The 15,191-nt window shown below is 46.7% G+C and overlaps 1 protein-coding gene across 9 annotated transcripts in view; it reads right to left on the bottom strand.

The window, feature by feature from the left end:
* The window catches only part of rapgef6 (Rap guanine nucleotide exchange factor (GEF) 6), a 126,132-nt gene that overhangs the window by 45,131 nt on the left and 65,810 nt on the right, over nt 1-15,191 (bottom strand). For all 9 annotated transcript variants that reach the window (XM_036937739.1, XM_036937738.1, XM_036937740.1 and 6 more), the window contains one exon: nt 2,852-2,983. In XM_036937739.1, coding sequence (XP_036793634.1) covers nt 2,852-2,983 — 132 coding nt within the window. The remainder of the gene's footprint in view (nt 1-2,851; nt 2,984-15,191) is intronic.

The following is a 15,191-nucleotide window of genomic DNA, read 5'->3' on the forward strand; positions in this document are numbered from 1 at the left end:
CGATAACTCACTATTTTGGACCGATGTCATAGCGACACTTTTGATCAGATTTCCACAATTTGTCAAGCACACTGGGCGCTTACAATGCCGTTTAAGCTACTGATGTTCTCATTTTTACATATAGCCTACACTAACATAAACTAATGAAAATGCTAATGTCTTATTTGAAATAAACAAAACCTGCATTCTAATGTTACCTAAGAGCTTCATAAACACTACCAGATTATTATTTTAGCAATAGCATATAGGAAACGTATCCGAGTACAATGCTGAGTGAATGACTGCTCATTAGCTTGAAGGTGGAGGGGGGGGGGGGGGGGGGGGGGGAGTCCCACGAGGCCCAGCGGTTCCAGTGTTAAGGTCCAGGTACGAGCCTCAACACAGTCCTAGGTTGGATGATTGACAGCACGGTGAGGGTGCACGACTCAAGCCTTTATCTGGGTCAAGCCCTCCTATGATCTACTTGCAACCGAAGTAGCCCTATTGAAAACTATCCATATATCCCCCAGTTTGACTGAAGGTAGACAGTGCTTCCTGAGAAGTACAAAAAAAGCATTATCGCACAGGTTTTGAGATCTTACATTTGCCTTACAAGAGTTTACAATGGCCAAGTAGAAGCAGACAAGAACTAGGCTAAAGAAAGCCTGTCTGTACAGACGGTGTGAAACCCTGAGAGGATCAGTGTCCTCTTCGCCTCATCTCTGGATCCCTTGTGCTTTTGTCTGGGTGTCAGACTTTAGAGCAGCTCGGTTCTCTCAGCATGTGGAGGAGGAGGAGGGAGAATGAGAGAGACCCCGAGAGAGACAGAGAGAAAAAGACAGAAAGAGAGAAACAGAGAGAGAGAGAGAGAGAGAGAGAGAGAGAGAGAGAGAGAGAGAGACACACACACAGAGAGACAGAAAGCGAGAGGGGGGGGGGGGTTGGGCCCATGCAGTTCTCAGAACAGTTGCCGGGGCAGCTCTAAACTGACAGGGACATCAGGAGACTGAGCCAGAGCCATCCCCTCCCCCAGAGAGAGAGGAGAGGTGGGGTAGAGGTACGGCTGGGTTAATAATGAGGGTTGGGGTGGACTGGAGTTAAAGGTAAAGGTGGGTGGGGTTAGCGATGATGATGATGCAGTAGAAGTAGGGCGGGGTCCTGTGTGCTCTGACCTTTACCACACAGCGCGACAGGAGGGACAGAGGGGCCCCTCAGATCCACAGGAAGCCCAGCCAACACACACTATAATTAACAAACCTGGACGGAAGGGAGAGGAGGAGAGGACGTGTTCTTTCCACCATCGCTGCCATTGAGCTGGAGAGGCAGGGGGTAGCCGGGGAAGGGTGGGGAGAGGGGTGAGGAGTAGCAACAAGAGGGCTAGGGAGAGCGCTTGGGGAGAGCTGGATCAGTCAAGCTGGGGAAGCCTCAGATGGCAAAGTCAACCCCTTTTCTTCCTTCCTGCTTTACACGCAGATCCAGTATATTCACCAAGAAAGCAATGACTGACTTCAAAGTCATACAGTATTGAGAGAACAAAAAGGCTAGGAGCATTACTTAAAAATAATGGAACTTCAAAAGCTTTTGAAATGGGATGTTATAGGCCTACAACTGAACATCAAAAGTCCTACAACTGAACATCAAGAGCCCTGCCACAAGGAGTACATGATGTGCTCCTAAGTAGAAATGTAGAAGCACACAAATACATCTAGGAGAATGACAAAGTGAGTGAATTCAAGTTTTTGGGCGTGTTCCATGCTCAATCAATCACAATCATTAGGAGAGACAAAAAATGTCAACTGGCCCTTTAAGGAACGGGCCATTACCGTGGTAACTTGGGCACTAGCTTGTGATGAAAAAAATGTCGGACTGCAATGTCTTCCTAGCAGCCGACAGTTGCAGCCAACTCAAACTAACATTGTAGTGCTGAGCGATTAACGCTTTTTGAGGTCGTTTCGTTGGATTATACTTTTATTTTTAAATAAGAAATTATTATATATATATATATATATATATAAATAAAAGTCCCATGATGTTAGTGACTGCCCATTGCTGCTTATCATTTATTAACCATCATTTATTCACATGACTTTATTTAATAAAATATTTAATTTGTTATGTATATTTGTTTTTTTTATGACTTTATTATTTCATTCTAAGTCATCTCATCTCTACAGAGCTGCTGTCTATGCGGTCTGAAAAAAAGGCATACTTTTATGACTACTGAATACCAATACCTCACGAAGCAACTGCTCTCTAGGTATCCCCCCTTGATTGCGTGTTCTTCTGTCTCTTAAGTAGCAGGCATAAAAGAAACACAGACCGGACAAGTAGGCTGCAATGGATTATGGTCATTGTAGATAATTAGTATGTTTTGTGTGCTAAACTATGTGGAACATTGGCCTGTTGGAAACTACAACTCCCTACTACATCGCAGAGTTCAGGCATGATCTGATTTCTCTCTAGAGAAACTGCAGCGCATTAAGCTCAGAGGGAGAAAAAAATGAACTAAATGAAATTCAAATAATTGAAGTGATTGTCAGAAAAATAACTGACATTTCAGATAATTGTTCAGCACTATAACATTGAAAAACAACCTAGAATGTGAACAAAACGATGCTACCGGCCAAGAAGCACGAGGACAAAGTCACACTTTCTTGCCTTTCTTGTCAATTCGACCAACTTCTACATGTGGCCAGAAAAAATTAAGTATTCCCAAACACTTCATGCGACTACCCGCCAACGTGGCTGAAATATGCATTCTTACCCCACTAACGACAAAATCTAACCGCATTTGGCAGATTATCATTTTAAACCCTGCCGACAAACATCAGCTCAGTTTGAGAATGGTGAATTACATAATGTGTGTATAGACCTGGTAGATGTCTGATAGGCTACTGCTCCCCGAATCACTGGCGATGCTGCATCCTGATTGGCTGGGCGGCACGTGCATCCCCTGGCTGTGGGGGTGGTCAGTAAGGTGCATCTTGTTGAGGTCTCCGGGAAGCTGCTCAGACACACAGACAGGAAGAGAGGACAGCTGTTTATACCACAGGACACACACAGATGAACACGCGCACACAAATACGCACACAAATACACACACAGACACACACACATAGACACACAGACACACATAGACACACAGACACACATAGACACACATAGACACACATAGACACACATAGACACACAGACACACAGACACACAGAGACACACAGACACACAGACACACAGACACACAGACACACAGACACACAGACACACAGACACACAGACACACAGACACACAGACACACAGACACACGTGTGTTGTTGCAGCTGCCTTTGTGCGGTCGACTTGGCAGCATGAAGCTTGATACGAGAGTAGGCCACATCATCAAAATACAGGAGGGGGAACGGAGGCAAAACTTGAGAGGATTATAAATAAATGGGAAGCGTGCCACTGACCCTCAGTGAAAGGTCATACTGCTTGATGGTTTGAGGGGGGGAAAAAGGGTGTTATGGTTGTCGGGTGACCTTATGGAGACTGAGACAGGGTTGTGACAGTAAATCTGGACCAGTGACTGTGCCACAAATGGCACCCTATTCCCTATTTAGTGCACTACTTTACACCAGGGTGCCATTTGGCATGCACACACTGCCTTGGCCTCCCAAACTCCTCTTTCTTACATTACCTACCCAGGCCCACTGTCTGTCTGTCACAATGTCGGTCATACCGTTTGTCTTCGCTCAACAGGCACTGATCAGCCGCTATGATACAGCCCTATCAATATGACAGGCAGCAGCTCACTGAATGACGTAGTGCCTGGATGCGTTCACAAACAAACAAACACACACACACACACACACACACACTAAGCAGTTTGATCTCGTTCAAGCTTGACGACTTCGCTTGGAAGCTAAACGTAAGAACGCTCTTAATTAAAAAACAGAGAAGAAATCTATTTGTCATGAAAACATTTAGTCGGTTACTCCTTTCATAACAAAGACAGTAAACCAATTTGTCCCCTGGCGAAATGAGAAGAGGATGAAAAAGATAAGCTGTAATTGAAAGAAAAATGTAGCACTGCCGACGTTCTCTTTCAGGACGCAGATTTGTTCTCTGAGATGTTATATAAACAAACAATCATCAAAGCCATAAGCTTCAACACAACACATCAATACTGATCGCCTCGCAAAGACTGGGGGACAAGATAAACTGCCAATCAACCTGAATAACGCCACAACAGCCCAGTGTTTCATCCATCAACCAAGCAAACCATCCCACCTATGAGACACTCAAGAAACACACTAGTCCACAAAGGCCAATCAATCCAAAAGAGACAAAGAGCCGTCACCAATGCCTTGCTAACAACCAAACCACACACATCCAATGTGACCCAGTTCAGCTTCTATAGTCCATTGATCAGCCCAGCGTGCCCAGGGTCTTACCAGTCCGCAGCGGGTGAGGGAACTGGCCCGGTTGCGTCGACAGCGGGTGAACCTGCAGCACACTTCCTCCATAACCTCTGCAAGCTTGGCGCTGCCGGCCAGACAACAAGACACTCACCCGACGCTGGCGCCAAAGCCATCGCCGTGCCACCATGCAATATTAAACAACTTAAGTCTACGGTATGTACGGGTGGGGGCTGGGCTGCCCCACTACCTCTACAACACACCCCCCACAGGGCTGAGAAGTAGGGCAGTGACGATTACGGAATTTGGGGTGAAGATTCATTGTCATGTAAATGTACGCGATTCATGTCAGAATTGTCTTTTTTTTTTATTTATTACAATTTCATAATGCATATTTGCAAATTCGTTGTGGTACACCTAACGAATACAACACAGCTTTGGTGACAACCCCGTCTTCAAAAAAATAATAGTTTTGACCACTTGGAACGTTTGAAAAAGAAGCTTCTCCTCCCATCTGTGCCGTTCTGCTCTTAAAATGATTACCAACTTTACCCTATTCATGTAATAATGAAAACAGATAATGGGTAAAGTAAAGTTAAATCTCCCCTACACCAAAAAAAGGAATGTATTTAGACAGTTATGCTGCAAAATAAATGTTGTGTTATTGTCTGTTATACAATTATACGATAATTGTGGTAGCCCTACTGGGGAGAGCCCATCCTCCAACCATGAACCAGCAAACCTCTCCAACACACACTTGAGAGAAAACAGCTTGTACAAGGAGAGAGGAGAGCCAGTTGCAATCATGAGAACGACACTCTACTCAATAACACCTAGTTGGAGCTGCAGAAATCATTCACTGACCAGAAGGTTAGACAAATGGTCATTGACCAGACAGGCAAATAGGTCTCCTGGATGGGCTGGGCTCTCCCACCTCAGTCCTATGTAAAGAGACAGGCTAGTGGGGTGAAGGGGTCCGGACGGGGCTGTCAGAGTAGCCTAACTATGAAAAGTGTTGCCAGCCAAACAGGGGCCGGTTTGAACGGACTCTTTCTCCGTGTTTCTATCAGCGCTAGAGGGGCGGTCCATTCTGTTTATTCCACAGCCAGGTGGGTCAATATTGATTGCTTTATGATGGGGTCAGGTTTCAGACAATGGCCAATCTCCCCCCCTGCATCCATTAAACAAATCTATCCGATTCCCAGAGGACAAAACTAATGTATGCATCCATCCTCCATGGCCTCCAACCCATGAAAGTACATATAGGATCTCTATGCGCCAACCACTCAGGTTAAAACTCACACCGTCAAACCACAGCAATAACAATGCTGCAATTATCTACAATGCTGCAATGATCTACATTGCTGCAATTATCTCCAATCAGGAGCATTAGTGGTGACACCAGAGCGGGTGTTGATGTCACAGGGCACAGCAGCCAGAGTCTTTTATCCTGTGGACGTCGTCCGATGACATATGAGAGGCAGTGGGAGGGTGAGATTGGCTAATGAGGGCGCCAGGGGGACAAATGGGCCAATGAAAAGGGAAGACCTCGCTAATAGCTGCAGCCTCGTAGAGCTAATTTACATTTCACACCAACAGCAACTTAAATCACACTCCAGTCCCCTCCCACATACCACCGGCTGGGGAGGGGCTCTCCTCCCATTCTGCTCATGAATTAATGACGGCCGTGTGGGGTGATTAAAAATGAATGATTGCCTCCTTCTGCTGTATGAATTCATCACATCAACAAGGGGGCGCGAGTCGAGCCAGGACCGATCCTTTAACGCTCATCTCCAAACCTCCAAACATAGTCTGAAGAGTCACAACAGAGAATTTGTCATTTATTCACTCGTGTTCCAACCTTTTCTTGAAAATACGACTATTATACTGAACTCACTTCATCTCCGTAGACTGGCTACAGTAATTAACTGTCGCGGGGTTGAACCTGCAGTCGCCTTGTTCCCGGGAGACCTCGCCTACGTCCCAAATGGCACCCTAATTCCCTTTATGGCGCACTACTTTCTGAACAGGTCTCTGTTAGCCACTATAAAAGGGAATAGGGAGCCATTTAGCACGCAGGGATGGTATAAAGCAGTGAGAAGCCGTTTGAGTGTGATGCTAGTAATGGCTCTGGTTCACACAGACAGGCGAACGGTCCAGAATAGGCCGCTCCATCAGAGGCAGGGGAGTTAAGGCACCGCTACAGGATCCCAGCAGGGGCTCCGTCATTAAAACATAGTGGAGCTTCCCAACTACGAACTAACTGCCTTACTGCTCCAGCTCACCACAGCAGGGGAAGGCTAGCGTTAGCCTATTTACAGAGACTGCTGGGCGCGTAGCACTTTCAACAAGCATGGATCCACGCCATTTCTTTTCCCAGCTTTCATCCAGGGGGGGTTCAAAACATCATACTCTGTTTGATAGGAGAAAAATCCTCCCGTCCCAAAATGAAAGATATTCATCACAGAGCCAAGCAGTCCATGGAGACAGAGACACGTTGGCCTGAAGGGTTGGTTGTGCTCGGGGTTGAGGAGGTAGGACATCTGATGATGTCACCGGAGCCGTCATCATCTGTCAAAATAATTCACTCCGGTCCCCTCCCCCTAGCGTCAATTACACTCCCAGACAAACATTTGTCACCCGGAGGATTGGACGGTCCCTCCTCCTCCCACATGGCGGCAGGGCGGGCACGTTAACCCTGGGCTGACTTTGAGCTGCCGCAGAGGGTGGGGGGGGGGGGGGGAGAGATGGATCCATTTTAGATGTAGAGACTGAGAACACTGGCTACAACTGATCTGATCTCCTTTTCCATTTCCTATGTATCAAGACAAGAGGAAACAGGTGTTGACGCTGTATTCATTTTGCCGCAGCGCACTTACAATATACACTTAAATGAGAAAGTTTTTAGAATATATTATTTATATGTAGGTCAATAATATTATCTTTGAAAACTAGAAATCGCCAAAATAAAACGTTAATGCGATGAAACCAATAAAATAAAACAATTAATTTAGGAGTACTTTTGGAATGGCTGGATTACCAACCGGGAATGCAGGGCACATGCCCAGGGGCCCCAATTGAATTTGTTATAATGTTTAAGCACAAGAACATCCCCCACCCCCCCTTCCAAGACCCTTGCTAAAATAATCTAGGGGAAACACTGAAGGAGTAGTGGTTTAAGATACCAACAAACTGTCCCAAATCCACTCCGTCTCAGCCATAGATATTTGTATTTATTATGGATCCCCATAATAAATGCCCCTCTTCCTGGGGTCCAGCAAAATTAAGGCAGTTTATACAATTAAAAAAAAACATTACAATACATTCACAGATTTCACAACACACTGTGTGCCCTCAGGCCCCTACTCCACCACTACCACATATCTACAGTACAAAATCCATGTGTACGTGTGTGTATAGTGTGTATGTTATTGTGTGTGTTTTTTATTTTATTTATTTCACTTTTATTTAACCAGGTAGGCCAGTTGAGAACAAGTTCTCAATTACAACTGCAACCTGGCCAAGACGAAGCAAAGCAGTGCGACAAACAACAACACAGTTACAACAGAGTTAAACAAACGTACAGTCAATAACACAATAGAAAAGTCTATATACAGTGTGCGCAAATTAGGTAAGATTAGTGAGGTAAGGCAATAGGCCATAGTGGCGAAATAATTACAATTTAGCAATTAAAACACTGGCATGATAGATGTGCAGCAGATGATTGTGCAAGTTGAGATACTGGGGTACAAAGGAGCAAAAAAATTAAAATAACAATATGGGGATGAAGTAGTTGGGTGTGCCATTTATAGATGGGTTATGTACAGGTGCAATGATCTGTAAGCTGCTCTGACAGCTGATGCTTAAAGTTATTCCAGCTTCAGTGATTTTTGCAATTCATTCCAGTCATTGGCAGCAGAGAACGGGAAGGAAAGGTGGAATTGGCTTTGGGGGTGACCAGTGAAAGCACGCGCTCCAGCATGTATATATGTGTGGGTGCTGCTATGTGACCAGTGAGCTAAGATAAGGCAGGGCTTTACCTAGTAAAGACTCATAGATGACCTGGAGCCAGTGGGTTTGGCATGGAATATGAAGCCAGGGCCAGCCAACAAGAGCATAAAGGTTGCAGCGATGGGTAGTATATGGGGCTTTGGTGACAAAACGGATGGCACTGTGATAGACTGCATCCAATTTGCTGAGTAGAGTGTTGGAGGCTATGTTGTAAATGACATCGCCAAAGTTAAGGATCGGCAGGATAGTCAGTTTTACGAGTGTATGTTTGGCAGCATGAGTGAAGGAGGCTTTGTGTGATATAGGAAGCCGATTCTAGATTTCATTTTGGATTGGAGATATTTAATGTGATTCTGAAAGGAGAGTTTACAGTCTAACCAGACACCCAGGTATTTGTAGTTGTCCACATAAGTTGGAACCGTCCAGAGTAGTGATGCTAGACGGGCGGGTAGGTGCGGGCAGCAATCAGTTGAAGAGCATGCATTTAGTTTTACTTGCATTTAAGAGCAGTTGGAGGCCACGGAAGGAGTGTTGTATGGCATTGAAGCTCATCTGGAGGTTAGTTAACGCAGTGTCCAAAGAAGGGCCAGAAGTATACAGAATGGTGTCATCTGCGTAGAGGTGGATCAGAGAATCACCAGCAGTAAGAGCGACATCATTGATGTATACAGAGAAGAGAGTAGGCCGTCTGAGAAGTAGTTGGTGAACCAGGCGAGGCAGTCATTTGAGAAACCAAGGCTGTTGAGTCTGCCGATAAGAATGTGGTGATTGACAGAGTAAAAAAAGCCTTGGCCCGGTCGATGAATACGGCTACACAGTATCGTCTTTAATCGATGGCGGTTATGATATAATTTAGGCCCTTGAGCGTGGCTGAGGTGCACCCATGACCAGCTCGGGAACCAGATTGCATAGCAGAGAAGGTACGATGGGATTCAAAATGGTCAGTGATCTGTTTGTTAACTTGGCTTTCGAAGACCTTAGAAAGACAGGGTAGGATAGATATAGGTCTCTAACAGTTTGGGTCTAGAGTGTCTCCCCCTTTGAAGAGGGGGATGACCGCGGCAGCTTTCCAATCTTTGGGGATCTCAGACGGTACGAGAGGTTGAACAAGCTAGTAATAGGGGTTGCAACAATTGTGGCGGATAATTTTAGAAAAAGAGGGTCCAGATTGTCTAGCCCAGCTGATATGTAGCGGTCCAGATTTTGCAGCTTTTTCAGAACATCAGCTATCTGGATTTGGGTGAAGGAGAAATGGGGGAGACTTGGGAAAGTAGCTGCGGGGAGTGCAGAGCTGTTGACCGGTGTAGGGGTAGCCAGGTGGAAAGCGTGGCCAGCCGTAGAAAAATTCTTATTGAAATTCTCAATTATCGTGGATTTATCAGTGGTGACAGTGTTTCCTAGCCTCATTTTTTGGAGTTTGTGCTACAGGATGCAAATTTCTGTTTGAAAAAGCTAGCCTTTGCTTTCCTAACTGCCTGTGTACATTGGTTGCATATTGCAGGGTCTATTAGATGCACTGAAAAGTTGCATATCGCAGGGGCTATTCGATGCTAATGCAGTACGCCACAGGATGTTTTTGTGCTGGTCTAGGGCAGTCAGATCTGGAGTGAACCAAGGGCAATATCTGTTCCTGGTTCAAATTTTTCTGAATGGGGCATGCTTATTTAAGATGGTGAGTTAAGCACTTTTAAAGAATAACCAGGCATCTTCTACTGACGGAATGAGGTCAATATCCTTCCAGGATACAACGGGCCAGGTCGATTAGAAAGGCCTGCTCGTTGAAGTGTTTTAGGGAGCGTTTGACAGTGATGAGGGGTGGTCGTTTGACCGCGGACCAATTACGGACGCAGGCAATGAGGCAGTGATCGCTGAGATCCTGGCTGAAGACAGCAGAGGTGTATTTAGAGGGCAAGTTGGTTATGATAATATCTATGAGGGTGCCCGTGTTTACGGCTTTGTGCTTGCACCTGGTAGGTTCTATGATAATTTGGGTGACATTGAGGACATCTAGCTTAGATTGTAGGACGTCCGGGGTGTTAAGCATATCCCAGTTTAGGTCTCCTAACAGTACAAACTCTGAAGATAAATGGGGGGCAATTCATTCACATATGGTGTCCAGGGTGTGTGTATGTGTGTCTATGTTTGCCAAGTGGTTGGCACACGCAGTTGTACCAGTTTAGCTTAACCCCCCCCAACTCAAATCAGGTGGGTTAGAATAGAGTGGATCTCTAGAAGTGTCTGCTAGTCAGTGAGGAGAGGGCAGCCATCGGACAGACACACACGTGATGAGTGTTGTTGTAGGTAACAGGCTTGCCAGTTTTAGGGCCGGGCAGCGGGGCGGAGCACTCTGAGTGAAAGATCAGGCTATTGATATACAGTCGATTTACTCCACTAGCCTTTCAGCTTTCCATCCCTCCCTGAGACCCAAACACCTAAAGCAATGACGGTAACCGAAATAAAATGAGCGTCCTCCTCATTAGGCTAACTATAAATGGCACAATAGACGGATGCACTGGAGGTAGAGTTGCAACGTATCAGAGGACGGGAGGTGGAGACTAAACGCTGAGCCGAATCTCAAAGCCCCAGCAACACAAGAGTCATTACGCATTCTATTTGGGTGGCGGAGAGTCATGCTAATTAGCGGCTTATTATGGACCATTGACTGCTGAGTTCTACTGGAAGACAGATATGAGTAACACACTAAAACAAAGAGATGGTTGTAGAAATGGATTTAGCCAGAGGAGCCATTTCAATAAAAAATAGCCTGTAGAAGTTGTCATTCTCTCGGAATTGGAACATCTGAACAGTATGTCTGAATGATGACGCCAGCGCAACGTTAGAAAGGGACACGACATTAACTTCAATGGCACGCCAGTACCCATGAACCAGAGTCCAGCATGTGCCAACCACTTGGCAAACAGAGTCATTGTTAATGTCATAATCTCAATTACAAACCACGCAAACATACTGAGAACGAGAACAATCTCCAGTATTTCAACATGTTATGCAACTGTTATAAAGCCAACACAAGTTGAGAAAACAGTACAAGGCACACGTTGTAGGTCTCCTTTGATGTCGGTCAATTCTGCTCCAGAGTGGCGCACCGGTCTAAGACACTGCACACTACAGTGCCTGGTTCGAATCCAGGCTGCATCACATCCGGCTGTGATTGAGAGTCCCAAAGGGCGGGGCATAATTAGCCCATAATTGGCTGTCACTGTAAATAAGATTGTGTTCTTAACTGACTTGCCGAGTTCAATAAAGGTTCAATAAAAAATATATTCATTCCATCTTTATTTAGAGATCGCCCTCTTCCACTCATGGCATCACAGCAAAATGGAGCTAAATGCTAAATAAGTGTAGTCCGAAGTCAGGTGTGAGCAGTGCCTTGCACACACGCCAAGGCGGCACGCACGCACACTCATGCAAACACACACACGCGCTCCGAGAAACGCACACACACTCCGAAGAGCACACGCGCACACACAGTCGGAAATTAGCCCTGCGGCTACAGACCGCTTCAGTTGGCTCAATGGTGTTCGAGAGGTACAGCGGACCGGGCGCCGGCATGACGTCCCACACGTTAAACTCTCTGTGAACCAGCCTGCCCTGAGAGCATCCCGACCCTCCGCTTCCTAACACCCTGACCGTTTCCCCCGCTCCCAAAACACCTGCTGCATTCTCACACAACAGAGCTATAGAGCGAACTAAAGTCTAGATTAAGATACAGTAGAGAGCGAGAGAGAGAGAGAGAGAGAGTAGTATTCTCTTTTAAGAACCCCCTTTCCTCCTCCCCCGCTCCCTTTGAAGTGAACACACGGGGCTTCGGCAGAGAAAAGACTGTGGGTGAGAGAGAGGTGTAATGAATTGAACTTGGAATTGGAGGTGACGCGCGCGAAGACAGGCGAGGCGGGCAGGACTGGGCGAGGGGGAGGAATAGACAGCGAGAGAAACAGAGCGCGAGAGAGAGAGCAGGGGCCGTGCCACGCGGGGAGACGAGAGGAGAGTAGGGAAAGGCTGTCAGGAAAAGACCCTCACATCTCTCTCCCTCACCCCGCCGACGTAATGAGGACTGAATCAAAGGGGTGGGTAGTTACTCTCTGTTCCCCTTTGGTTATACGCCAACGCACAAATCACAGCCAGCAGCATAAGCATGACAATCAAAGTAGTGTCACATTTCATATCACAGGCCGGTCATCATCAAATCGCATTTAACTCTCATCTCGAGAGGCTGCTCCTTGCCTAGCGTCTAGCCTGGCACGAGTGTCACAGTCCGCCTGGCCCCAAAACAGGAAACAGTAACACCAAAATGTTGTCATTATCCTATCTTAGGGAGGATGTTCCTGGTCCTAAAGAGATTCCAGGGAGCTGAATCACCCCCTTCCTGTGTTGTAACAGAACAGAGTCAGAGGAGGAAGGGTTTGGCTTCACTTTGGAGCAGGCACGGCTAGTATTGTGATAGCCAGGATGTTAAGTGGCGGCCTGGTGCTGTTTCTGGCCCCGCTAGCTAAGGGCTTTGAATTTTGATCAAGGTAGAGCCTGGAGTCAGTCAGAGTGGCAGCCAGGACTGACTAATAGACAGACAGACATAGCGTCAGTCTACGGGTGACGCTGTCTCTGTCTCGGGTGTGACAACAGTGACTAATAGTGTAAGGCCATCCATGTTTAAATCACCCAGCTGGAATTACACTACACAATGGATTACCAAATTGTGTGTGTGTGTGTGTGTGTGTGTGTGTGTGTGTGTACAGGTTTAAAGGCATTGCGTAATCACTAATTTAATTCACCCTCTTCTGCTGGTCAGTGAGAAAATTACATGAGGTCAAAACTCTAAAGCGAAGTTTTCCTGTATCTTCCCTCTTCAGGAATGGTTACATATTAAAATCTCCTGGTTCATTTATATCAGTGTTGGGAGGGGAGGCTGTGCTCTCAGAGGGATGGGTCCAGTTCCCTGCCAGTGAGGTTTGATGTGGCTGTCTCCAACATGAATATTCATGGTGTGGCATGGCTGAGACCTATTGCAAACCTCCTCCCTCCTCTCGCCCTGGCCTGTGTCCCATACTCAAACAGCACTGGAAGGGAGAGAAGAGGGAGGCAGAGAGAGAGAGAGAAAGGGGGAGAGAGAAAGGGAGAGAGAGAGAGAGAAAGGGAGAGAGAGAGAGAAAGGGAGAGAGAGAGACATTTGTTTCCCATGATAATAAAGCCCTGAGATTGAAATTGAGAGAGAGAACAAGAGCGATAGAGCACGGGCCCCAGACCGCCTCCATGTGGTGTGGTGTGTGTGTGTGTGTGTGTGTGTGAGAAAGAGAGAAACAGGAAGGTGGGAGTCTGGGCCTCTCAGGAAAGAAGGCCATGGCCAGTGCTACCCGTATGAAGGACACAGGAGGCTAAACACGGTATTTTAACACAGCCCAGTCCGTCCGGCCGCCCAGCCAAACCCAGCGAGAGGTCACTCCAGAGCCCCCTCCTAACCCCCTCTCCTCCCAGATGCTTCCTGCCCTCGTACCATCCTCCACCCCCTGCCAGGCACAACCACAATAACAACAACAGGCCCAGGGAGGGACCACCGGACTAAAACAAGGGGGACCAGCCTGCAGGAGTCAGCCACACCCTTCTGTTCTCGTGTTGTTGCTGGAGCTGGACCCTGTTCTCCACAGTTGGTACAGTCCTTTCGGCCCTCCAGATGGTGGAAAACACCGCAGCGGAGGGAGTCCTGTCTGACAGCTTAGTGTGGAGTCCTAACTAACAGAGTGGATCGTGTGGATAGAAATACAGTCCACACAAACACACTTCACAAACATCCTTCCTCAGAGGGAAGAAATCTTACTATACTTCCAAATCAAACCAAATTTTAATTGTCACATACACATGGTTAGCAGATGTTAATGCGAGTGTAGCGAAAGGCTTGTGGGGGTTTAACTGGGTGTTATTGGTCGAAGTGACACCGGGCTGTAACCGGCAGTTGGGTATACAGGCTCATACAGGCCCAAGGATCACAGTCAATTAGTACTGTATGTGAACCCCTGTAGGAGCAAGCAGACAAAGACAGGCCTAAACTCAATCTGCCTAGAAGGACAGGCACACAGCGCTCGCATTTTTGTATTTATAAATGCCCTTGAAAATGATCCAGAGAGAGAGAAGGGCCTGCTATGTATAGGCCGACCCAGTGGCGGGAAAAAAATCAATAGCACTAAGATAATGGAAACAGCTGGAATGGGTGAAGCTACCCTGGCTGAAATATCATCAGCGCCTGGGTCTGGTGGGGAGGGGGCACATGGTTGACAGGGCTGTGGGACTGTGGAGGGGGCTCTGTGTGTGTCTGTGTGTCAGGGGGACGGCTAAGTAATGGGATCTGCAGTTAGCATGTCTTTGAGGCTCCACTAGTAGTCTGAGGCCATTTGGTCCTATAATGGTACCACTAGCAGTACAGTGGGCATACCAATGAAGAGGGGGGCCAGGGATGCATCCAAAATGGCACCCTATTCCCAATTTAGGGGACTACTTTTGACCAGGGCCCATATGAGTCTGGTCAAAAGTATTCCTATAGGGAATAGGAAGTCATTTGGGACACAGGGCCTAGATCAGAGTACTCAACAACGCTCATCATCACATTTATTGGACAGCAATTACACAGGCCAGAGAACTAGACAGTGTTTCTCACCATGATACCAAATCTCTTCCACTTGTACAAAAAAACAACATAAAAGCAGAGGTGTAAGTATAATGCTTTCAAATGATATATCGCTTTAATATTGCAGAGTAGTGCATGATCAGAAACGTACGCGTCGTAATGGCATCGTAAGGG

This window comes from Oncorhynchus mykiss, chromosome 12 (genome assembly GCF_013265735.2).
Source record: "Oncorhynchus mykiss isolate Arlee chromosome 12, USDA_OmykA_1.1, whole genome shotgun sequence".
Lineage (NCBI taxonomy): Eukaryota > Metazoa > Chordata > Actinopteri > Salmoniformes > Salmonidae > Oncorhynchus > Oncorhynchus mykiss.